The sequence below is a fragment of the Lycorma delicatula genome, chromosome 7 (genome assembly GCF_047948215.1).
Source record: "Lycorma delicatula isolate Av1 chromosome 7, ASM4794821v1, whole genome shotgun sequence".
NCBI lineage: Eukaryota > Metazoa > Arthropoda > Insecta > Hemiptera > Fulgoridae > Lycorma > Lycorma delicatula.
In genome coordinates this window covers 65118145-65145123 of record NC_134461.1, presented here as the reverse complement: position 1 = coordinate 65145123, position 26979 = coordinate 65118145, and the positions used below count along the sequence as shown (strand labels likewise).

General features: G+C 27.6%; 1 protein-coding gene across 1 annotated transcript in view; it reads right to left on the bottom strand.

Annotated features, from left to right (window-relative positions):
- Positions 1-26979, bottom strand: part of dysf (neuronal PAS domain protein dysfusion) — a 640106-nt gene that overhangs the window by 304126 nt on the left and 309001 nt on the right. Inside the window, exon 3 of the mRNA XM_075370678.1 lies at positions 12867-12928. Within this exon, the coding sequence (XP_075226793.1) occupies positions 12867-12928 (62 nt within the window). The remainder of the gene's footprint in view (positions 1-12866; positions 12929-26979) is intronic.

The following is a 26979-nucleotide window of genomic DNA, read 5'->3' as shown; positions in this document are numbered from 1 at the left end:
ATTATATTTCAAATTTAATGATGGTAGTATGCTTCTATTTGTGTTTTTTAATACTTTTATTTTTTTTAATTATTGTTGTTTAAACGATGCAAAATATTTAGTTTTACTATTTCAAGCTTATAGGGTTTTGTTCTGTTTTCAATCAAAGAATGAATCCTGTCTTAGAATTATCGACAATTGAGTAGATCGGCTTCTTCTTCAGATCACATAAATTGATTTCGCATTGTAATATGCATCGCTTATTGTTCAAAGATCAGAGCGGTTAACATTTCAACCAGCAAATTAATGTAGACCCATGAGATAAAATGGGATAAAATAAAATAAAATAAAAATATAAGTCAACATAGGGAGCTAGTTTTCAAATTGGAGAAAACTAAAGGTTAATAATAAATCCGTAAATGGAACTGGTGTGCGATTCTTCTGTCATCCGATCGCATTATATAAAATGTGTAAAGGCTAGCGAAAGACAGCACCGAGATTGACATTCAAATGCGGTCGCTCGTCAACAAACCCTTAAATGGTATCGCAATTTGAATGCGAGACCGGAGTAGAGTCCTTCTGCTTTACCTCTGGATGGATAGCTTCTTGTCAGTGGTCACACGTACAGCGCGAAGAATATGTCAATACTGCTCGGGCTCTTATGTAATTTGACGTGTTTATGCTCTGTGTAGACCAAGACCCGCCAAGATGCTGCCCAATTACCTGATGTTGGGGTATCAATAGTTACTGTATAAACAACCCTTTTCTAATAGATTTTCTAGCTCCAGTAAATTTCCCGTAAGATTTAAGGTGAAATCTAGTAAGGATTATGAGCATGTCAGAAGAATGTCATGGCGCATGCGAGCATTTTGTGGTAGTTAAAGGTTTAGAAAGAGTTATTTTCTTTAAATTTTATGCTATTATTGTCAATATTACCTCAACTAGAATTTTAAAAAGATATAAATTATGATCAATACGAGAAAGGAATTAACGGAGATAAAGATATTATACAACATTGGAAATGGGTTCACAAAAACATACTATTATAATATCATCTTAATTTATATGGTTAATGATTTACATTATCATTTCAAGTTACTAGTATTATTATGTTCAAAGAGAAACTGCTAAACAGAGGTACTTTTCATTAACTTTAATTTAATTATGAAGTAAGTGAAGAGTAAAACATTATTTCAATTATTTTATCCAAAATAAAATTAAAAATTATTTTTATTTTTTTATTTTATTTCGTTTTAAGAATTTTTAATTTGATATTTTCTGAAAATATTCAATAAAAAATTAAATATTTTAAATTTTTTATTGAAAATAAAAAAATTAGTAGCATGCGTTACACGACTTTCAAAAAGTTAATTTCGTAATAAAAATTAATAATAATCCCTTACTGCATTTAATCAGCTGATTTACTTTCCAGTGACCGTGTTCGAATCCTCTGGTATATACGTTTTTAATTTTCTATACTTCTACTCTTAGTTTGAATTGTAATTTAAAATCCAAGTTATCTAACTTTTCTTGGGTATAAATTAACTGTAAAACATAAATTAAACATTATCTCTGTTGATAAACCAATCATAAGCATACGTAGAATTCAGGGCATCATCTTGTATTTACAAAGTTAAATTATTTTTATTAATATTATTATTGCTAGCTATGTTTTTATTGTATGTATAAAAATGCTTCGTATTTCTCTTTATTATTATTTTTAAAGAAATTTCTCTCACGCAATGTGATAAATAATGACTATATTTTAATCGATTACATATATTATTACGATAATAATTTTAATATTATTGTTCTTCGTATAGTTTAATATTGGATTTTCCTATCAAAATGAAAAATAATTTTCAAAATATTTAATAAATTCATATAACATTTTATTTAACTATTTATTTTTTTAATATAATTTTGATATTTAGTTATCGAATTAAAAAAGTTATATGATTTTATGCGTTATTGAAATAATTATAAGGAGAAATAAAACCAACAAGAAATAATAACTATAAATAAATTTATTCAACTCTTCACGTCAATCTACTCATATCTACTAATCATATAAAAATTTCATGAAATTTATTATGATTAGTAATAAATTATTTTAATGATAGTTTGTATTCAAACCCTCAATTAAAATCATAATACAAATCCGTCTTATTTTGTTTAACATTTACCGAAGATTTATTGTAATTATTTACTTTTTTTTTTAACCAGATTGCAAGCATAATTTTTGTAATGCAACCAATCAAAAATTATGTAAAATTGTTGAAATAGAAAAAAAAACTTTAATAACTTAATTATTTAGCATATAAAAATATTGTAGTAATGGTGCATGTGAATTTTATACGATAAAAAAATACAGAAAATGTTTATGGTGTTGAATATATAATTTATGGTGTTGAATTCTCTGTTTTTAAACTTACATAATGTAAAATTTCTGTGTTTGAATCTTAGAGTCCAATGATTTTTTTTAAACGAACTACTACTATTTTTGTTAAGGTAACATTTTTTACATAATTGCAAAAAATTTCGGTTTTCAGATTTCAACGGAAATATCCATTTTGACTAGTTTCGGCGTGACGTCTGTACGTATGTACGTATATATCTCGTGTAACTGAAAAGCGATAAGCCGTAGAATTTTGAAATTTTGGATTTAGGACTGCTGTAACATCTAGTTGTACACCTCCCTTTTGATTGCAATCGACTGGACCAAAAGTGCCAACTGCAGTAATAAGTCCTCATCAAGAACTTTTTAACCATATATTATAACTGGTACTTATTTACGGGTAATTAAGAAATATTAAAAAAAAACAAAAATTACAATGTTTAGCGATACTTTAGAGAAATTTAAAAAAATAATATTATCAAACTCCTAAAATCGTGTAAAATTATATTAAAAAATATCTAATATGGATACCACATGACTTCCTTGTACGCCTATTAAATTACATATGCAAAATCTTTTAAAAGAAAAATTACATAAAATTACTAAGATTAACTCTTTTTTTAAGTTTTATAAGTATCGCTAAACATTGTAATTTGTGATTTTTTTAATAATTCTTAATTACCGGTACATTTATGATAGTTAAATTTTATTAAATGATTTAAATACTTGAAGTATTTACATAGATTCTTCAGTTTTGATTTCTTATTTTATTAACTATTTAAACAACAACCAAGTACGCGGTTCGCTTTGAAAAACAAAATCTGATGCAGAAAACTTCCTTGTTTGCCTATTAAATTACATATTTTTTTTAAAAAGAAAAATACATAAAATTTTATTTCATTAAAAACTTCTGATATTTTTTCATATTTTTTTTTTGTCTTAATTATTATTCATCGTAAAAATTTGTTTACAATGAGAGAATAAATTAATAATTAATAATAAATAATTATAAAATTATTATAATTATTAATAAATCAATTCATTTCAATTAAAAAAAGTTAAAAAAAAGGAGATGAAGTGGGAATCGAACCGATGTGCCTTCTCTTAAGATCCAAATATTTCATTAATTAAAATTTTATTTGGCTGTAACTCTGGAATCAATGAACATAAGTACCACGTATGATATATAGTTGAAAAGTTCTCAATGAGGACTTATTACTTTCAGTTAAGAAAAAGTCCAAAATCAGAATTTTTTTGAATTTGGCCTTTTTCTTAACTCTTTTGGTTCAGTCTATTACAATTAAAAGGGGAGGTCACAACTAAAGGTTACAACAGTCCTAAATCGATAATCCAAAATATCAACTTCCTACGGCTAATCGTTTTTGAGTTATGCGAGATATATACATACGTACATACAGACGTCACGCCGAAACTAATAACATTTTTGCGATCACAGTACTTCCTTTACTTCGTACAAGGTAGCAAAAATTAATGAAAAAGAATTATACATTTTTAAAATATATACTATATCATTAAAACTTCATAAAAAAATTTATTAACGTTAATTTTAATTATTGTTACATTTATAGATAGATTTTGAACGCAAAACTAGCTAAAAACATATTTTATCTCGATTTATATTGAATACCTTCCGTCAGTTTGTAAAAATAAGAAAGCTTGTACACATTTGTTATTTTCTTTTAGTAAAAATAAGATGTGTATTAAAAAAACCATTTAGGGTTAATTTATTTCAACATTTTTTTTCTCATTTAATACCTCTAACTAAAAAAAAAATATTATTTATACTGATTAAAAGATTTAATTTATGTTATATAATTCCTAAAATGATTTCTTATTAAGTGTGTATATCTTATAGTTTTCCTGTCTAAATTACTATAGCCAACCAGGTAAAAACTGATTAGTTCAAGAGTAGTATATACATAATAGTCTGCAACATTACATACTTGTGTGTATGTTCAACGTCACTAATCCCATAGTAGTATCTAATGTGGCGTACTATACGTATATCAGTAATGCAAGTTGTTTACAAGTATGTGTGTGTGTATATGTGTGTATATATATATATATATATATATATATATATACATATATAAACGTACTATACCTGCCCCTCTAGACGCGTGGGAACAACAGAGGGGGTATACATACTGTGAGGTCAAACGACGACCTCAGACTCGCTTTTTATTTGGAATTATTATAATAATGAGGATTGTGTGGGAGAAAGAGCTGTAATTACTGGATCTAGAGCGACTCTTGATCGATTGCGCCCTCTTCCACTTGTCTCTTCCATCCTTCTTCTTAAGAAAAAAGGAAGGAGAAAGATGTCTAGAATGAAATAGTACGATCCAGAGAAAATGAGATGACCACCTCATGCGAGCACTTACGCTCTTTCTCTTTTCTCTCAGTTTTTCTCTCTTTCTCATAGTATTTTAAAGGAGTATTACCACTTTATTTACCTTAACTTAAAATATCACTCATCTTTCATTTACCTTACTATCATTTCAATCTATTATATGTCCAATTCATACTTAATTATTAGGTTCGCGAGACAAGTATATTCTGTTATTTTATACAATATATAAAAGTAGAAATTCATAAAATTACATTTTATGCGCAAAATTTGATTAGTATCTTTTTGTTGAATTGATAAAAATTAATTCTAATGTGATCGTATATTAATTTCTTACTTTAACTTATTAAAATTAATTAAATATTTTTTCTTTTGTTGAATTCTTGACTTTTCTTCTCCCGTCCCACCAGTCTCAGATATTTCTTATTTATTCAAAAAAGAAGTGTCTAATATATAAAGAAATCAATCGCAGTTTTTATTTCATTGAATGAAATCTGTAAAGATCTGGCTTTATACAATTTAAATTTTTTTAGTTGAAATTGAGCTTTTCTTAAGAGAAATACTTTTCAAAGGAGAAAAAACATAAAAATTATAATTGATAAACTTTTTTATTCATTTTAAACAAATGATTATTGATTGTTTCCTACCTTCGCGGGCTAGAGCAAAACTCACAAAATCTGATGAATGACTCATCGTAATCAGATGAATGATATAGGAACGCATACGGAGCAAACAAACTTACAAAAAACAAACATTCATTTTTATGTATATACTCGCAGACCCGGCAATGCTCTTCGCTATTGCTTGATTTGAGTATGTATATATATATATATATATTAAATGAACACAAATAAAAGTTTGATAAAACATTACGCAATTCACAAAATTTAACCTTTCACTTTTCCCTTTTCCCCATTCCTTTTTCACCTTTCCCCTATTCACCCTTTCCTTTATTTCCCCTTTTCTCCGTTTCCCTTTTCACAAATTTACCACTTCCCTCTTCTTCTATTTACTCTTTTCTCTTTTTCTCCCTTCCCCTTTCTTCTTTTCTTTTCTCTTTTTGTATTTTCACCTTTTTTAATTTCCCTTTATTCCCCATTTACCTTTTTTATTTTTTGTAATTTCTTCCTATTTATCTTTTTTCTTTTTTCCCTTTCTCCTTTTCCCCCGCACGTAAATCGATACAATAGTTTTTTAGTCTATAGCGGACACATTTACGAACATTGCCTTTTATATATATAGAAGAAGTCTGCTTATATATTTGTTTCGTAAATATCTCGACGGGTATAGTTTTTGCAAAACTTTTTCTTTTCACATAGCTAATATAGATTCTGAATATGAGCCAAATCGGGCCAAAAATACAGTTTTTTGAAATATTTCGACCCCAACGCCACCTAGCGGATCCATACTAATTCAGAAACCTTCGCGGGCGCGCGCACAACTTACCAAAATTTCATCGCAAAATTTTTTGAGCGGAAGAAATGATATCTGCGAGACTTACCGAACGGTTTACAATTTCACTGTACTTTTTTTTGGATATCACTGCGTTTTGTTCGATTATTCTTTTATTTTTTTATGAATTACTGATTGTTATCTTGTGGATATATTATTAAAATTTATTGCCTTAGAACAAACAAATTGAATTTCACAGCCAATTATTTTTTTTTGTTGATATTCATATCATTCACTTCATACCATATTTTTCCTTTTTTAATAAAACTAGTATAATGACCGTTATGAATCGAAAATCCGTGATGTACTATTGCACTTATTACGAGTTCCGCGGTTCATCAAATGGGGGAAAAAAAAACGTTGTCTAACAAAATTCGAGGTATTTTTTGAAAGTATTATTTATTACTAATCTAATTTAACTGAAATATAATGTTTCCACCCTTATTTTTCCCCCCATTTACATTTCACTGTTAGGTTAGGTCATGTGTAGAACTGTAAACGTAGTTCGTTGACTTCGTCCCCTCTTACTGACGAAGTTCTAATGAACTCATGATGTTATCGATTAGATCCAAAATTACGCAGTATCGTAAGTTTGTTCTAAGAATTAAATTATTCCCAAATAGATAAAAGGGATTTTTTAACCTCCGGGACCACCGTTAGGTATTGCTTCAGAGAAAGAGATGAATAATTTGTAGCGTGTGAAAATACTATGCCTTAACGGGATTCAAACCCTGGAAAGGGTTTGAAAAGTCGAGACGCTACACTCGCGCCACGGAGGCCGGCGGGTAAAGGGAATTTAAAAAACAGTAACTTCACTTAGTACATGAAGCATTAGGAAAAATCTGACTAGTTTGTTCAAGGTTTTTTTTGAAACTTGATCAATTTTTAATGAAAATTATCCAACGAAATTTGTTACTAATCCTTTTTTTAAATTTATTCTTAATCTTTAAATTGATAGAATATATTTATTTATAATCAATAAATATAAAATTTAGTAATTTACTACTTATTGTTGATATAACTCTTAAAAACACAATAGATAATAGTCTTATTAGGATAATATCTTTTTCTGATTTGAATCCAGTGTATTTTGTATTAAATATTTAAAGATTTATCCTGAAACATTCTTCACTATAGAATTTACAAATACGTTTATATTTTATTAAATAATGATAAAATCATAAACACTACTTGAAAATTAAAATATATGTACCACATTTATGTTGTTATATGTAAATATCTTTTACTGAATATCATTAAACAAGGATAGAATGGTTCAAAGAAGTGCACCATTGTGGAATAGTGTTTCAATTTATTGTAACTGTATGATATGGTATTGTTTAGTTGTTAACAATATTCTTTCCTGGCATTGATTTGTGTTACAAAATTATAAACTATTAGTTTATATTATTAAAAAAATATCTTGTAATTTTTTTTGTTAGTATTAAATGTAAAAATAGCAATAAATTAAAATTATAAATTTTGATTAAATAAAAATAATTATTTTAAATAAATTAGTTGAATGTATAAAAAATAAGTGATAAAAATTAAAAAAAAACTCAGTTTTTGTAAGAAATATTGAATTATAATATTTACTTATCCCAGTCTTCTATTAGAGGGTTCCACAGAGGTTATTCGACTAAAATTGGACTTAAATACCATCGAGATTGTCAATAATCAGACTGTAATATGTTAGCTACTGAGATGAAGATGATCTTATTAAAGTCCATCAGGGCTGGTGACGGAGGGGGTAGCGTGGCGATCGGAAACGTCACATGGTGTGTCTTCCCCGGGGTCAGAATATCACTAATCTGCCTAGTGACCCCGAAAACTATGGATTCGGCATTAATATCGGTCATTTTAAATTATTTTTATATGTCACCCCCTTCCAGCTCCTTTCAGATTTTAAAAATGTCTTACTCTTGTTTGAAATTGCGCCAGGCGTCCAGGAAACACATTCATTCATTATTATATATATAGAAGAATATTTAAAAAAATATACTTAATTTTTTGGAATTAACTTAATACTTGAAAATAACTATTAAATCGTTGCTAATCTTATTAATAAAATTTAAATGAAAGTGTTTAATACATTAACAATATGATTTTATGGTAATTAATAAACTAGATAGATGGAATTTAGTTATATAAATTTTCGTTTTTACTCAATATGGTATTCAAAGAAAAAACTTACATAAAAAACATCAAAACTTAAGAAATGTTTAGTGCAACCTACAAACGATAAGATCATCACGAATTAAGAGAATTACAAACATCGAAAAATAACAATTAAAAGAAGACATTTTGAAGTTTCGTAACGTATATGGCAGGGTAAAAAACAAACTGGTGAAAATGTATTTTACGAATTCAGTGCTAAATTACGACACAGGTATATGTAATGTACTGCTTTACAAGACATACAGATACATTAATTTGTTACTTTAGATTTAATTTCTCTCTTTCGTATGTCTGACCTATATAAAGCATTAGAAGTACATCATATTGCTTTTTCTGAAAGTAATGATGTTCAATATACAATCAATCTTTGCGGTGAACAGAATTAAGACGTCATTATTAGTGCAAAGTGTTAACTTTATTACAGTGGACGTTCTGATACGCAACTACATCTTTGGGTCGGTGAAGAACACAATGTGAAAGTAATTCCCAGCCTGGCATGGGATGCTTGTTATTCTGAAAAATGGCTTTGCCATTTTGGGGAGTGACATAACACGTATAGTAAAGATAAAAGGCATAAGGTAATGTTGTTGGATTACAAAAGTATATTGTTAAGAATTACTAAATATTAAAACTAAATTAATGAATAAACTAATAAAAGATTTACGGATAAAGAGAAAAATCTGATTATGGTATCCAATCTTTGGTGGGAGAACATTAAAAAATGGAACTTTTCTTAAAAATATTGGAATGTTCATTCTTATATTTTTGAACTACTGTTCATTCCTACTTTTTGACTTCATTTAATTTTTTTTTTTTGTTTAAGTAAAAAATATATCATTTACAAGAAATATTTCTGTAGGAATTGTAAAATATATCATTTAATAAAGCAGTTAATATAAAAATTATGTTAATAAACAGGTAATCTAAAATAAATTTAGATTAAAATACTTAGTTTTTTAGAGTAATATTTCAGACTGGTACTGATAGTGCTATATGGTTTTTTAATGTATTATTGTATATAACGTAAATGGTTTTTGAGCGTAATATTGTTTTTCAATTTATTTTGACAAACATAGCTTATTGTTTATTGACTTAACAGTTAAAAATATCTAATTCTCTGGAATAGAATATGAAAAACTTCTACACTTTTTAAGTGATTGCGATACGTGATTGGTGATTTGAAAACAAAAAAAGAATTCTTTATTTTGTATCGTTTTCTGTGCAAAAAATACACAAAGCACAAATTAAATACATTTGTATATAAACAAATTATATATATATATATATATATATATTATATATATTATATATATATATTTTTTTTCTGTTTATAAAAAAAATTAAATTATTATAAAGGTAATTTGTTAAAATAATTAAAAATAACGAATAAACTTTGCATACAAGCATCAAGTTTAAACTCACTCTCCACTGCGACTCGCTGCATAAGCGCGTATAAAAAATACATCAGTACAAAGTCAACCTAACCTCAAATTGAAGTTATATCGTCTGTTGTCGACCTTAAATTAAGTGAAATTGAAGAACAATTCAACTAGTCTTTATAAAATTGTCACATGAGTAGTATCAGATACACTATTATAGCATACCTAAATTTTAATGAAATTGATTTAGTAGTTTGGAGATTTTCGAGTCACAAAATTTTATATTTGAATGGTATTTTCGTAATCCTCCACAAAATGTAAAGAAAATTCATATTCCCCCCAATCAAGCCTTGCGACCGAAGGAATTCTTTGAAAAGACTGTAAAAAAATAGAAAAATATAACTGGGCTGTAAAATTTCACGATCATTCTTTTACTAACGTAAATTATTTACTCTTTCGTAAGATGTTTTCTTCTGCCATAATTTAGTAAAGATTTTAAAGACATTAGTGTGGGATTTTTTTGATTTTTTATGTTTACCTTTCTACTAATTATATTAATCTATTTAATTTTTTATTGAAGAAATTCTTAATTATTTTATATAATAATTTCCTTTTTTGTAGTATTTTTTGTTTAATATGTTTCTTTTTTTCTTTGCTTTTTTTGTATATAATAAATAGATCTATTTTTGAAATATAATTAAGAAATATGCTTGGTGATAAACAAACGCAGGTAATTTTTTTTTTTTGTAAGGAAATTTCTCATGTTAGCTAATAATGTTTTCCCCATATTTAAGATTAGATTACTAATCTATTTTATATATGTTTTTTATGTTAGTATAAGCGGAACGGATGGGTTATAAAATGAACAGTAATGGGAGGATCTCTATATATAGGTTATAGGTCCTGTATATATATATATATATACATAGAACACTTGTTTCCTTCCCATTTTCAATATTATTTAGGGTTATTCTTGTTGTTGTTTTTAAGGGTGCGTTTTCAGATTGTAATCAAACTGCCAGACTGTAATTATCTTAACCTTTTTGAAAGGCGTCTATTAAGTTTGATAAACCAAAAGGATGGGTTTATAAGGGCGGTACTGGTAAATCACTATGTCATCCTAACCAGTGTACAACCGACAACTGGTATACTTAACTTCATCTTATTCATTTGATTTTCGTATTCAATCTTAAAGGAAGTTCTTAATTCCTTCAAAAAAAATGAAGCGTTTAAAAAGTTTATATCTAATGTAATAAATAAGAAATAATGATTTAAATTTGTTTTTGCCATAAATGTAACTCTTTTGACATGAATTAAATTTTTATAATTCTAGTAAAAGGCTCCACCAGTTTCATATTTTCCCTATCATTAAAATATTTTATCGAAAGTCATATTTTAACTTTTTTTTTTTTTTTTTGATGTATTAGAATGCAAAATCACTTAAATAAAATTATTACTTGGACCACATGCAAATTTAAAAAAAAGCAAATATAATATGTTTACGTTTACTCTTGAGAAAACAAAATTTATTTTTAAAACCTTAATTTTTAACGAATTTTTAAAGAAGTATTTAGATTCGGAGTAACAGTACAAGGTGAAAAAATAAAGATGCTACGATTTGCTGATGATATAGGAATTCTAGCCGAGAGTAAAAAGGATTTAGAAGAAACAATGAATGGCATAGATGAAGTCCTACGCAAGAACTATCGCATGAAAATAAACAAGTACAAAACAAAAGTAATGAAATGTATTAGATATAACAAAGATGGACCAATGAATGTGAAAATAGGAGGAGAAAAGATTATGAAGGTAGAAGGATTTTGTTATTTGGGAAGTAGAATTACTAAAGATGGACGAAGCAGGAGCGATATAAAATGCCAAATAGCACAAGCTAAACGAGCCTTCAGTCAGAAATATAATTTGTTTACATCAAAAATTAATTTAAATGTCAGGAAAAATTTTTTGAAAGTGTATGTTTGGAGTGTTACTTTATATGGAAGTGAAGCTTGGACAATCGGAGTATCTGAGAAGAAAAGATTAGAAGCTTTTGAAATGTGGTGCTATAGGAGAATGTTAAAAATCAGATGGGTGGATAAAGTGACAAATGAAGAGGTATTGCGGCAAATAGATGAAGAAAGAAGCGTTTGGAAAAATATAGTTAAAAGAAGAGACAGACTTATAGGCCACATACTAAGGCATCCTGAATAGTCGCTTTAATATTGGAAGGACAGGTAGAAGGAAAAAATTGTGTAGGCAGGCCACGTTTGGAATATGTAAAACAAATTGTTAGGTATGTAGGATGTAGGGGGTATACTGAAATGAAACGACTAGCACTAGATAGGGAATCTTGGAGAGCTGCATCAAACCAGTCAAATGACTGAAGACATAGAAAAAAAATGTTTAACTAATTTTTTTCTGCTTCTTTAGCATGTCGTCTTATAGTTGAAAAATAATCAGTATATATCTTTTAATATTTACAAAAAAAATCCTATCGAGTTTTCAAACTTTTTTTTCAAAGTACCTATTCAAATTCAAATAATATCTATAAATTGCAATATATTTTATAAAAAGAAAAAAGATACTCAGTATTTCAGTACCAAGATTTTAGCCTTAACTAACCTTAATTTTGTATACTATCAGTAAAAACCTTTGATAACACTATAAAATTCCCCAAAGAGTTTTTCGTATAACCGTTTAAAATTAAGCATTTCCGTTTTTACCTGATTTCCTATCTGGAAACATATGAAAGCGATACATGATAGTATAGTTTTTAACGTTGTTGTAAAATCAAAGTTGTCGATGGTATGATTAATGGATGTTTTTATAAAGAATTTAATTTCCTTAAAATGTTAACCTATAAATTTCGAATTTTGAAGATAAATTCTTCTCATAAATACAATTAAAGTTGGTCTTATATATATTAGGCATAACACATTTTAACTGATCATTCTTTTCTCATTGTCAAATTTCTAGTAATTTTCTATAGACATTATTTTATTAAAATATGTAATGAAATTTGTACTGGTATTTGACATTTCTTCTTTTCTTCAGTAACTCAAGTGGTTTAAGGCGAGTATCAATAAAAGCAAAAATAGATTTAATGTCTTACCTTTGAGAAGCCAATATTTGGTGTTGGCAGATGATGCATCCCCATATCATGTCTTTTAAACACTGTAACATAAAGATTTAACCAATTGTGATAAAACTTAAGTAACTCAAAACATAATTTTTGATATAAAACTTAAATTATTAAAAATATTTATTCATATGAAATGAGCCGAACATGGTGCTCTAATGCTCAGTGATATAACATGGGTTAAGAGTAAAGCTTGCTTTACTAAAAAAAAAAAAAAAAAAACTAAAACAAAAGTGGGGTTTCAATTAAAATATTAATAAAATATTTTATACAGTGACATTAAAGTATAGAAACGGCTTCATATTTCATAACTTAGGGATACCAAAAGGGATAACAAATGCAACTTTGATCTAATGAAACAAGATGAAATTTTTGTCCGCCATCTTACATCCACCACATTGAGTCAACCTTTTTTTTTTAAATAGAAAGGTGGACATCTGATACATGAGTTTAATGTAAAAATTTTTATCTTAATAAATGCTTTCGTTTTTGAGTTATAAGCAATCAATGTGGTAAAAATGGAAAAATCACGGTAGCCTAATTTTAAAAATCTTAAATCTTCTGAGTAAATGTTTAACAACTGGAATTTATTGATAAACAGTTTTCACTATCGTTTTTCTCGTGAAATTTTACATTAAAATCATCTATCATCACAAGCCTACCATTTTGTTTAAAAAATAATGTGATTCAATGTGGCAGATCCCAAGATGGCGACAAAAATTTCAAACTCATCATAAAGTAGTAGTATTTTGTAAATATGTAGATCAACACTATTGTCTTACTCTTAGTATCCCTCACTTTTGAAATATCAAGTCGTTTCCATATTTTAATATCAGCCGTATGTAATAATAGTCCAGGTAGACTCGAAACCAAGCTGTAATTATTTAGTTTTAATTGTTTAATTTTAATTTGTAACGCCAATTTTTGGAGAATTGGCCTGGTTTTTTCTTCACTTTATCGCCGTTGGAGAATATCCTTCTAACATGTTGTTACGGTCATTACCGTTTTTTTTTCATCAGTGACAGTTTAATACTATCGTTATTGATGAGTTTCATAAAAGAATACATACGGGATTTAAGCCGAAGCAGTGTATTCCTACCACATCCTGATGATGCTGTATTCCTGGTCCAAAGGTACTTAGTAAAGCGTGTATGTGTAGTTTTGCCATCCATCTAATGTGACGTTAATTTTGGTAGTTTAAATTTATGTAATTTTAAAAGTAAATTTTTATCCTAATATAGTTAACTTTAATTAAAAGGCTTATAAGACTCGTGAATTCCTCTGTAATTCATTTTTGAATGGGAAAAAACACTATCTAAAAATATTACTGAAATTCTTATTCTTTCTTATGATTTTCCTGTACTTAGATAAAATTTATAAAATGAAACGTAGAAGGTAGCAATGGCTTGTTTTAATCATTATTCGGCCTTCTTTATTTTTTAACGCCCAATTTTATCAGTAAATATTAATTTGTGTATAAATTTCTATGTTCGATTTTTGAGCATTTAATTATTATTTGTGTATACGCATTATTCAAGAGAATTGTTTTATTTACTGTATACTTCTTTAATTCTATCTTCTAGGACATCTTACGTTGGACTGGACTTTATTTTTCCTTGGGAGACCAAAGGAAGATGTCCTAGAAGATAGGATGCAAATATTCAACGGAAAGTAAAAGCTATTCGCGTGTGTATATTATTGAACATTATATATATATATATATACACATATATATATGTGTGTATTTAAAAACCAGGAACAACAGTCGGCCACATTATTTAACATCGATTTCATTCCGTTTATTATAATTATTTAAATAAATAATTGTTAACGGTACTTGTTATAGAAGTGTGAAATATCTGAAGAACCGATAAATTTATATTAAGTTCGAGAACTTATATTTAGCTCTTGTTTATGATGCTTATTGTGCTATGTGGCAGTATTAGTTTTTATAAAGACATTGTGTTCATAAAACGCATTTTAATTACTTATCAGTATATAACAAAAGTTATATAGATTTCGTTAAATTTTATAACATTACTCACTTTTTTTATATTTTGTATTGATGCCTGCTTATTTCGTTTAGAATTAAAAAAAAATTGCGTTTTCACATTAAAAACAGAATTAAAATTTAAAGTAGGTCCTACGTTTTCTAAATACAAATAGTGATAATCTATAACATTTTTTTTTTAATTTTTGGTTGTAGGAATTTGGATTTTTCTTGCAAGTCGGATAGAGGAAATAGATTACTAGATGGAAATACGACTTTCCTCGTTTTCAGTATAAAATTTACAAAAAGAGTAAGCTTATTTATTAAACGAGAATATTATCATTTTATCTCGTATATTATAATTTTCTCTATTTGATAAACAAAATTTGATAATAAATTATTAAATTTTTAACTCAGTGAAAATTAATATTTTCGATTACGATGAATTTTAGGACTTAGTACTTAAAAAACTCAGATGTTGAATTTAAAATTTTAGGAATAAAATAATATATAATTTACTAATTTCTTATTATAAATAAATGGAGTGATTATAATAAATTATTTATGGATACTTATATTTTATATACTCTTAGAAATTTTCTAATATTATAATGCTTACATCATTCGATCTGCTTTTATAACATCCAGCAATGCTTACATCATCCAACAGTCTTTTCAGATTTCAAATCAAGTTAATCAGAAGTGTTTTATTAAGCATATATTTTTTAAATTGTATTTAACTTTAGCAGATATTTTTATGTGTTTGAAATTTTTTCTATTTTTCCTTCCTGAAATAAATCTTATGTCACTTTATATAAGATGAATTGAATTGAGTCGAGCATATTGGTCGATCTAAACTGATTTTATTTAGTGTCAACCAAAATATGATTGTCTAACCTTTTTCTTTAAAATTTTCCTATCCACTATTCAGTTATTTTTACTTGCCTGGCGTCATAACTCTAGGATATGCTGTAAGAAGGAACGTACAACAATCAGCCAAAAAATGGGGTATGAGTTTTTGTACTCCTTGTTTCATGACGCAGAAACCCCATAACACAAAAAAAAACGGTAGATAAAAAACTTTTTGTACAAAAGTATGTTCATGTGGTGGGGGTTGGTGGTAGTGTATTGATTAATATCTTTTGACCGTAGTATAAACCGATTTTGATAAAATTTTGTACACAGACTCGCGTATATGAGCAAATTTTTTAATAAAGTTTTGGGGTCAATTTCCAAGGGGTGGGGTAGATAGTTTTTTGGGTATATTTATCAACATTTTTCAAACATAATCCCACTTAAAATTGGCCCCAGATTTCCTCCTTCCTCAAAAATGAAAAAAGCTATCTTTTTATTTATTACATCTTTTTTTAACCGAATTTTAAGTCTTCCTATGCATATTAGTAGTGCAAGTGACCCAAAAAATTGAATTCCGTTTATTTTTGTTGTACAATGAGCTGAAAATTTTCCCCTCGTTTCTAGTGTACTAATCACTGTGTTGAACTAGTTTGTAGTGTTTGTATTTTATTTATAAATGCCATGTTATAAGTATTCGTATGATGTCAGCTGGTTAGATAGCACAACAAAACCCGCTCGCCTGACCCGCCATAGCCAGCCGAAAGTTCGGTTATCAGACATGGAAAAACCTTTAGCTGACTTTGTAAATGGCGTTGAAGGTTTGTTTTTTGAGCCTGTTATCATTCATTCCCATAAGATTGCCAAAGAATTTGTATTCGTTTTCACGTATTTTTATTGGTTCAAGAAATTTTCTCAAGATTTCATTTTTTTGTAAATTGCATTTATTTCGCCTGATTTCGAATTGAAGTTGAATTCTGATACTTGCAGACCTTCTGGTTTGATTACCGATATATAATGGCTGATTTTATTTTTTATTGTCCTTTTTAGTGTAAATATATTTTGTTAGTTGGTATGCTAAATTCATTTTTTTCGTTCTTGTTTGATCGGCTTCTTTAACTTAACCATTAATTTGTAAATTTTTTGACTTTCATTTTTCCATATTGAGGGACGTGTTGGGAATTTTTGATGTTGGTCATAATGTATTAATGAATTTATTTTTATCTCTAAAAAAAATTCCCTATGTCAAATAAACGTTTTTTTATTGAGGTGGGTGGCTTTCTTAAAAATCAGGTGGGGGCTCAGAAAGACACTCCAGTAAGCTCAGTTAGCTAGTACTTATCAAGTTCTACCATCAGTTTTTAATCATTTATCTATAAACAGAATGCACTCTACCAAAAAAAAAAAAAAACAATTGAACTTACTGATTGTTTAAAAATAATTTCAACGATTACGTGAGTCATTTATTTTAAATATACTATTAAAATATTAATATTGAAAGAAATCTGTTAACTACGATAAAATAATATATATGTATAAAACCTTTACATTTTAATAAAAGAACAACAAGAAACATAATAAGAGCAAAAGAGCAAGTAGGTCAGAATATAAATTACTTTACCGTTCCATCCAACTAGGAAACTATGAACAAAAGGTTGTAATGTATGCAAAATAATACAATTTCTGAACAGCACGGTTCAGCGTGAAGACAAGATTAGCTTTAGGCTTTATTCTGGGTCCAATATTCTTTTAATATATTATTATTAGAACGTTCGGTCAGGTCGTCCGTCCTGTTTAAAGCAAAAAAAGGGAAAGTTCTTCGTTAAATTCGTTGACTAGATTAGAAAGGATTCGATTTAGCAAAAGGTAAAATTATGATGAGTCTGTTGTAGTTTTAGAATCGATTAGTATTGAAGCATTTTATGATGATGTTGATAATAATATTCGATTTAACACGTTATTGGATCGAATTAGGGTATTTAATTTAAATTCGTTTTTAAGAAGGAGTTATATATTTAAAAAATCATATTACTTTTAAATTTTTTTATTGAATTTAATGCAACCTTATGGTTATAATTAAAAGAATAAAATTCTGTAGTAAAAATAAAACTACTAAATTTTTAAATAAAAAATGTGGTTTGGTTAATAAATTAAAGAAAATAAAAATTGAATCATAAAAAATGTTCAACCTTATAAACTTAATAATATTTATTTATTTTTTATTTTTTTGTTTTATGCATGCTTTAGATAATTCTGAGAGTTTTATTCGAAAAATGAGAAAGAATTTTGAAATTAATCTTTTACAAATTAATAAATACTTTGCCTAAATAAATAATTTGAAATAAACAATTCTTGTCCAAGAATAAAATAAAACATTTTTCCTTAAATTAAATAAAATGTAGGATAAATTTTGTTTGATAAAAAATTATTTTTTTACAAGTAATGTTGTTGGCAGTCTAAATGAGATACGTCAAAAAATGACAACCATTTTCAAAATGGCAAGGTTTTTTAGAGATAAGGGAGGAATGATATGATTTCTCGTTGCCTTTTACTAATCAAATATATAATTGGCTTGGGCTTCGCGTGCTGATAAGCACTTCAAGTCGATGAAATGCTGGTGATATTCAGCCCTACAGGTTACACCTTCATTATATTTACCACAGATTTTGGCTTATCAGATGTGGACACCACATGACTTCCTTGTACGCCAATTAAATGACATATACACATTATTTTAAAACGAAAAGTACATAGAATTTTTAAAATAACTTCTGATATTATTCATATTTTTTTAATTATTATTGAATTATTATTTATCATAAAAATATTTTTTTCTAGCAGAGGTTAATAACTATTAATAAATCAATATATCTAAATTGAAAAAAAGTCTGAAATGAAGTCCGATTCGAACCGATGTTCCTTCTCCTTGTAAGATCCAAATATTTCATTAATTAAAATTTTATTTGGCTATACCTCTGAGACCAACGACCATAAGTACGACCAATGATATATCGTAGTTAAAATAGATATTTCCGTTGAAATCTGAAAATTAAATTTTCGCGATCACTATACTTCCTTTACTTCGTACAAGGAAGTAAAAAACTGTAGCCAAATTGCAAAAATATTCAAATAAGCGTTTAAGATGAACTATTTATAACTGTTGATCTAATTTCATTTGCCTAATTAAATTACATTTTTATGAATTTCAGTTTAAAATTGTTCATTAGGTAATTCTGATAAGAACTATAATTTCTCCTTTACATCAATGTTAAAAGTTTAATGTAGTTTATTTATAATTTTCGATATTTAAATTACAATTTCTTAGAAGAATTAAAAACTATGGAAATATACCTTTCGTAACGTTTTATTAGAATATTTTTATTTGCTTATTAATTATTTTTATTAATAATGAAAGTTTTTATTATTTATGAAATTTTTATTAATAATGAAAAAAAAATACTTAAAAATTTAGAAAGACAAAAGAGATTAAATTGTATAAAACAATATTAAAAATCCAACAAAAAGAAATAATATTTCCCGACAGTTTGTATTCTAAATAAAAATGTAAATGTTCCTTTGTTCAAAATCTTAAAACTCCGAAGTTCTTCACTAATTGCTTCGAAATTTTGACACAACATTGCATTCGAATCCGCGGATGTTTTTATATACCTTTCTTTTTCCTGTTTAGCCTCCGGTAACTACCGTTTTAGATAATACTTCAGAGGATGAATGAGGATGATATGTATGATTGTGAATGAAGTGTAGTCTTGTACATTCTCAGTTCGACCATACCTGAGATGTGTGGTTAATTGAAACCCAACCACCAAAGAACACCGGTATCCATGTTTTTATATACCTACTATTTATATAGCTAAGAGGTTACACCTGTGAAAACAGCGCTATCTGTTGGACGTAAAAGCAACACACGCCATACTAAATATTTTATGATTCCATTTCAATGTTTCCGATATGTGTGTTCGCTATAAACTAACAAAATACTGGACTATTGGACCGATTTACGCGTGGGAAAAAGGAAGAAAGGGAAAAGTCGGAAAAGGGAAAGAGGGAAAAATCGGAAAAGAAATATCTAAAAAGGCAAAATAGGAAAATTGAAAGGAGGAAGGAGAAAAAAGAAAAGGGTAAAAGAGAAGTGGAAGGGGGAAGGAAAATAAGGGATAGATAAATAAGGAAGGAAAGGGAAAGAGGGAAGAAAATGGGGAAATGATGGTAAAGTAAAAGGGAAAAGGGAAAAGGAATAAAAATGAAAATGTAAAAAAAAGAAACTGGGAAAAGTAAAATGGGGAAGGGGGAAGGAACAAGGGAGAAAGGAAAAGGAGGAAAGGGTAAAAGGGAAAGGTTAAATTTTGTGAAGTTCCGTAATGGTCATTTTGTTAATGTTTTATCAAATTTCAATTATGTTCATTTAATATATATATATATATATATATATATATATATATGTATATATACACACACACAAACACAACACACACTAAAATCTAGCAATAGCGAATTGCCGGGTCTGTTAGTAATTGATAAATTCTGTTGGAATATTTTTTCACTTGAAAAACTATAGGATTATAGGCAGCTATTGTTATTTTTTTGTTGTTTAAACATCTATTGTTAATTTTCGCTTAGTTATTTTTCATCCTTTTGTTTACGTTTTTTTGTATTTTATATGTTATGGTTAGTATACTACTAAGTAATAAATTTAAATCTAAACTTATTTTACTAATATTTTTTAAAAATAAATTAACTTTTTAATGTTATTAGAACTTCTAGTACTTATACAATTAATTGAATAAGTTAACGATAATAAATGAATTAAAGGCATTTAATTTCTATTAAAATAAATGACGTAATAATCTTGGAATTATTATTACCTTTAAGCGTGTCTCATAAACATGAAAGAATAATGGTATGCGAATTGTTTTTTTTTTTTTAATGAATGTTTGACTAAGAGTTGTAATAAATAATCCGATTATGATACAACAGGAACTGGAAGAAAGATTTCTGAAGGACAATATGATGAGTTTAAGAAATGAATTATAGGGTAAAAAGAAACGGTAAGGATATTGTTGTAGGCAATTAAGGAGAACAAGAAGTTTTAAGACCGAGAGCGATTGGGTATCATCATCAACTCCATCACTAAACTAAAGAAATTTAGCTGGCTGTTCGTATGGTTCATCTAATAAATGAACGAACATCCTAAAATACACAGTTACGATATGTGTGCCGCATTTTACAAATCAGTTTCGCCCAACTCCAATTATAAAGTCTTAAGGAAAAATAAAACCAAAAAAAAAAACCAGTACTAACGCGCTCATCTTTTCCATATAGCTACATCTGCTTTACAGAACGTAGAATCAATTAGGAAACTAGTTCTGTTACAACGAACATCACATCATATCACACACATAGCGCGTATATAACACACAACATATAAATATTTATACACACACACACTCTACGTGATATGCTTGCTTATCTTACCCGCTTCTACTCCATGACCCATCTTTATTTTATTTTCATCTTCTCTTATTATTTAACACGGCATATCTAACATAAAATTAGTGTACAAACAACTTTTTAAAAGGAAAAAAAATATTGCTTATTATTCCTATTATTTTTCTGCACTAACGTACTTACTGATTTACTACACCATAAATCATATATAGACAGACTGGAAAAAAATTATTTCATAACATAATTAAAATTATAAGTTATGTCGTATTTCTTGTTATTAGCTAGTCTTTTATATATAAACTGCTAAAATATAATTCGATTGAGAAATAGTCTTATTTATAGCCTGATTTTTCTAATAATTGAGGGAAAGTGTATTAGAAGAATGAGAATTGGCTTAGAAATTCATTTTTACCACCTTTTTCTGAAATAGATGAGTCAATAGAATAATCGATGGTACTAGAAATTCACCGCCTAAGTATGCACTTTAGCTTAAAGTGCATCGGACAAAAACCATCTGGCTTTTAACCTTTTGGATAATAATGAAGATATGAGACGGCTGTGTATTGAATGTAGAGACTGCTGTGCGTTAAATATCATTCTTTTGTTAGTGAATATGAATTCTTTTGTTTTATTGTTTATGAATTGTGTAAGTTTTCTGGTTTTGACTGTTTTTTTTATATGAACCATTGCTAATTTGCTATATCTTTCTTTTCATGCGTGATTTGTGACAATTTTTTTATACTGAATTACTTGTTCTGTTTTTTAATCATTTGATTTTATTTTTCTCAAAACTTTTTTTCTCTTTGGTGAGGGGAGTACTCCCATTTACAAAGTGTCGGGCTCGCTAACAGGTTCAGTGGATGTTGTGTAAGTAGCCTGCGGCCTACCGACTGAACCTCCTCATCAGCCCCCCTCCCGAGGCCGGAACCTCATTTATTGATTTGCCAGCCCCGGGAGGTGCTTTCGAACTCAGAGTGTTCAGAGTCCCCGTGCATCATCACTGTCGCCCATACAATCAAGCACGAACGAATGCCAGCTCTGCAGAGAGCTGTCTATTTCCTACTCACTCCCCGGTTTGGTTATCTTCACCTCACTGCTTGAGGTCTTTGTTGGCTCTCTGAGCTTTCCTAGAGGGTCCACATATCATCATCTGGGCCCGACTCCACATTGGAGTGTGGGTAGCCAAGGCACCCTAGACATGTTGGCTGCCTCCCATTTCGTCTGTCTGTTACTGTAAATCACTCCTTTTCGTCCTGAGCATATACTCCAGCATATTGTCCGGCGTCAGCTAGAGGACCCCGAGATAGCTACGTAGCGGTGACCATCTTTCACAGCCGAAGGTGTGCTATGGAGTATCTACTTCCCCGCAGCTCTAAATCTAATACTTGTTCTCAATACCTCTGTTGTGTTATGTTACCATTTAATTTTTCTTTTGTTCTTAACAGTTAATTTTCGAACTGTTTGTTCTTTGTTACGCTTAGTTATATTTTTATTGGTTAAATTTTTTATTGTACTATATCGTGTTTTTAAATTAATTTACTGTATTTAGTTTGGTTTATACACAATAAAAATTGAATGAGATATAGTGATTTGAAATAACTTCTTTTAAATCCTCCAATTCATAAATTAAAGTAATTTTTAAAACTATCAACTTTTGACTAATCTTCGTGTATTTACTTTGTTATCGAGTAACCAATGAAAACTGAGTATTATAATTAAGTTTTTAAAGTGTTTTAAAAATTGTAATTAATTTCAAAATGGTGCATTCTAGCCAGTTCCTGTGGTATAAGATAATCATATTAAAATACATTAAGAGGGATTTCATGAACTTTAAAAAGTTATCGTATTCCTCATTTTCCCTACCATTATCGGCATCCCTGATCATACTTTAGCTTCATTAATTTGTAAATGAGTATTTAAAAATAAAATGTTCTTCTATTGCTTCTTTCCTCCCTTCTTATTTCCTGTTTTTCTTGAATTTAAAACTTTTTGAATAGATTATCAAAAATAATTAAGAAGAATGATACTTTAAGATATAATATTTTATATAAGAGGTTGTTTTTTATTCAAATATTCATTAAAAATTGAAATTTTGTTATTTTTGCTCTTTATACTTGTACAAAAAAATAAAATTTTCTTATTTTACACAATAATAAAATAGGATGTAAATGTAAAAAGATAATCATCCGGCGTTAAGTTTTAATAATATGATAATTTTGCTGTTAACTGTTTAATTCCGACTTGTTCCTATGTACGGCATGTCATGTGACCTTCAATTTAGATATTTAAAATTTTATATGAAGGGCAGTTTCTTGACTAAAATTAAAAAAAAAAACCTGAAAGGAAAAGAAAGAGAAATTCTGAAAACAAGTATCTTCTGTGTCCTTCAACCTTATAAACTAAAAATTGCAATAAGGAAAAATGAAGGAGCACGTTTAAACTGATTGAAATTATCAAGCTAGAATGACAGAAAGGCAAACAAAAAGGTTGAAGAAAGATCGATTGGCTGAGTACCTGCCAGATGGCAGAATACTCATCATCAATTAATTTTAATTACTGTTTTTAAAAGTTATTCGTGGGCACTAATTAGTTATTAATTCAGAATTTGTACATGAACGAACTGTAAAAATCTATTAGAAATGTTATGTATATTTTTCCTAATATTTTAATAAACGTGAGCGTACACTTTAATTGAATATATACTCCAAAATCAATTTGTCAAACATTTTTGATCCCGCTGCTAAATTAAATTTTGAATGTTAACCATTCACACCCCCACCCTTCTTGATCTAGTTAGAAAGAACGTTTTAAAAGCAAATCTTTTTTTTAGTTTGCAGTATTTTCTTCTGATATAGTTAACAAAATCTCAGCGATTGTATCATAAAATAAATACCCTACATTTTCTGGAATATATAAATTAAAATATAGTCTTCCAATTGATAAGTTAATAAAAAATTATAAATCGTAAATTTTAAGTTAAATTAAAAATTTATTTTAGATATTTTTATTTTATAATTAAAGTTTTTAGCTGTAATTTTATCTTGATTTATATTACAGGAATGGAATTTAAAATTTGATTTACCAGAGGTAATATTAAATATTTTATACGACTATGCATCGTTTCTATAACACAGTTATGTAATCAATTTACCCAAGATTGCTCCAGAAAATTGATGTCATATTGCATATTATACAAAATTGTCAAACTAAATACTTAATAATATCCTTCATTTAGTCCATCATGTTAAATTTAACGCCGTACTGCGGTAAGAATTTCTGATTCAATGTAAAAGGAAATGACTCGGTATGTAGTATATTACAGTTTAGTACACACACACACACATATATATATACTGTACCAACTTATAAATGATGTCACTGTGTAGTGCATAAAAAAAGATAGAACGACAATGTAGAGGGAGGTAGAAAGATGTTATTTATGTTAAAAAGTTGTTACAGTTGCTTGAACATTTCCTCTCTTTTTCTCTTCATCTTTTAAAATTGTTCTTTTTATCCTTTTACTTCTTCTTCTTATACCTACCATTCTTCCTCCTCACCCCATTTACTACCAACCCCTCACCAGATATAAATGAGAATGTTATTGCATTTTAAAAGACACCGATGTTACATTAAATTTAGATTAGTACCAGAAAGTGATGGTCTAATTGCTTGTCTAATCGCCCATATTTCTTAGTTGTTGTATTATATTTTTAAGTTATACATATATAAATGTATTATAATAATAGGAAAAATTATATTATTAATACCAATATAATTCATTAAAGAAAAAAAATAATAGATGAAGGATCAGTTTTTATTAATAATATTAGATATGGTGAGTTATAAACGAAATTTTTAACAGTACAGTGTTCAAGCTTTCCTTATTAAGTTATTGAACAGTATGTATATTATTGTACCAACGGATCAATTAATAAATCTATTATAATATAGAAATCATTATTTTTCATTTCGGAATTTTTCTACTTAAAGGGGAAAAATTATTGTTTCTTGATAACTATAAAAAATAAAAGTCGTATCGTCATTTTTATTACATATATCTTAATAATAATTCAGCAGCTTTATTATTAATTTAGTATTTAAAATTATATTTCTATGGGTACAGTATCGTAACTTAAAAATTAATCACCCATTTATTATTCTTTGTAAGTTAGCTATAAACTACAAAATTTATAATTACGTAATAAAAACTTTAATTCAAATTAAATCGTAAATAATATAATTAGGGTATTAAAAACAAATAGGAAAATAAATATAATTTTTTATTTATTATAAAATAAAAGTAATAAAAAAAAATATAGTGGATAAAAACTATTATTATAATGATTGCATTGAAATCGAATAAAGGGTTGAGTCGTATTGAAGTGGTACAGTATATCAGTTTGCAGACGAAATACATCACTTGTGACATGGATGGTTTTTAAACTTATAGCTTTTTAACTGTTATGTATACTATACTCTAATGTTTCTTACTCAAACGGTCACTATTCACTTCAGTATCCTGTTCCACCTTCAACATAGGCCTACTATTCTAAGTACTTTTTGAATATTTAACTTGCATGCTTGACACTCAGTGTTCATGTTAAAAGATCTTCTTTGCTTGCCAATCACGTGGTACTATATCTATCAACCCTAACTAGTAACCAGTTTCTAATATTATATATATATATATATACACGCACACACACATGCACACATATATAAAATACAACTTCTAGTTCCTCTATTAAATAGATTTATTAATCTTCCTTGCCTATTTCTTCATTTAAATATTCAATTTAATGAATAAATTTTAGCTTTCGTTATTTTTTTGTTTATATGTTTATTTTTATAAAAAAATAACTCGCTGATTCTTGAGAGAAATATTATCTGTTTGTCCTTGTATTAGTTGGTTTATTTTCTTATATTCTGATTGAATGAATTAATAATGAATAACACATTCATCAACAAAAACGACGATACAAAAATGAGATTTAAAAAAATAAAGAATTTTAAACTGAATAAACAGGAGATAATTTTATATAAGATAAAACGAAATCAATCAATATATAAACTAAAAATAGTTGAGAAATTCTACATACAGGATTTATGAAAAGGTTTTACATTACATATCATGCAAAAGTATAAAACTAGAAGAAATTCAAATCACTCCCTCCCAAAAAAATAGTTTACCTGGGAAAGACAAATAAAAGAAAATTGAAATTATATATTTTATATTTAATGAAAAATATAATCTGTTTTTTATATAAGTTTTAATTGAAACTATTATACAATAATAAATGTGAACTTCAATATCAAATTTGGTGAAGTGTAGGAACGAACCAGTTTATAATTGTATAATTTCATCTTTTGTTATTTTATGTTAATCTTATATTTCGATTTTAAGGATATCTGAAGTGTTCTAGGTTTTTTGAATTATGTTAAAAACGGATGTTGTTTACCATAACATCGTACACAGGACTTGTAATTATTTTATAAAATTGTTAAAACTTATGTTTTTTTTTCAATTTTAGAGATATAATCTTTATTTATTTGAAGGAAAAAGACCCTAACTCTTTTTAAGAACTTTATTAAGATTGTTAGTATAATAAAGGTAAATTTAAGTGGTGTTGTTTATGATGTCTACACCGAAATTCGAACACAGAACCATGTATGTCGGTTAAAATCTCTAATAATGTACAGAAACTGTTGATTGAATAAAATGATATAATTTCCTTCTCGGCCGTCTAATAGATCAGTAAATTATTTTATATCCCGTAT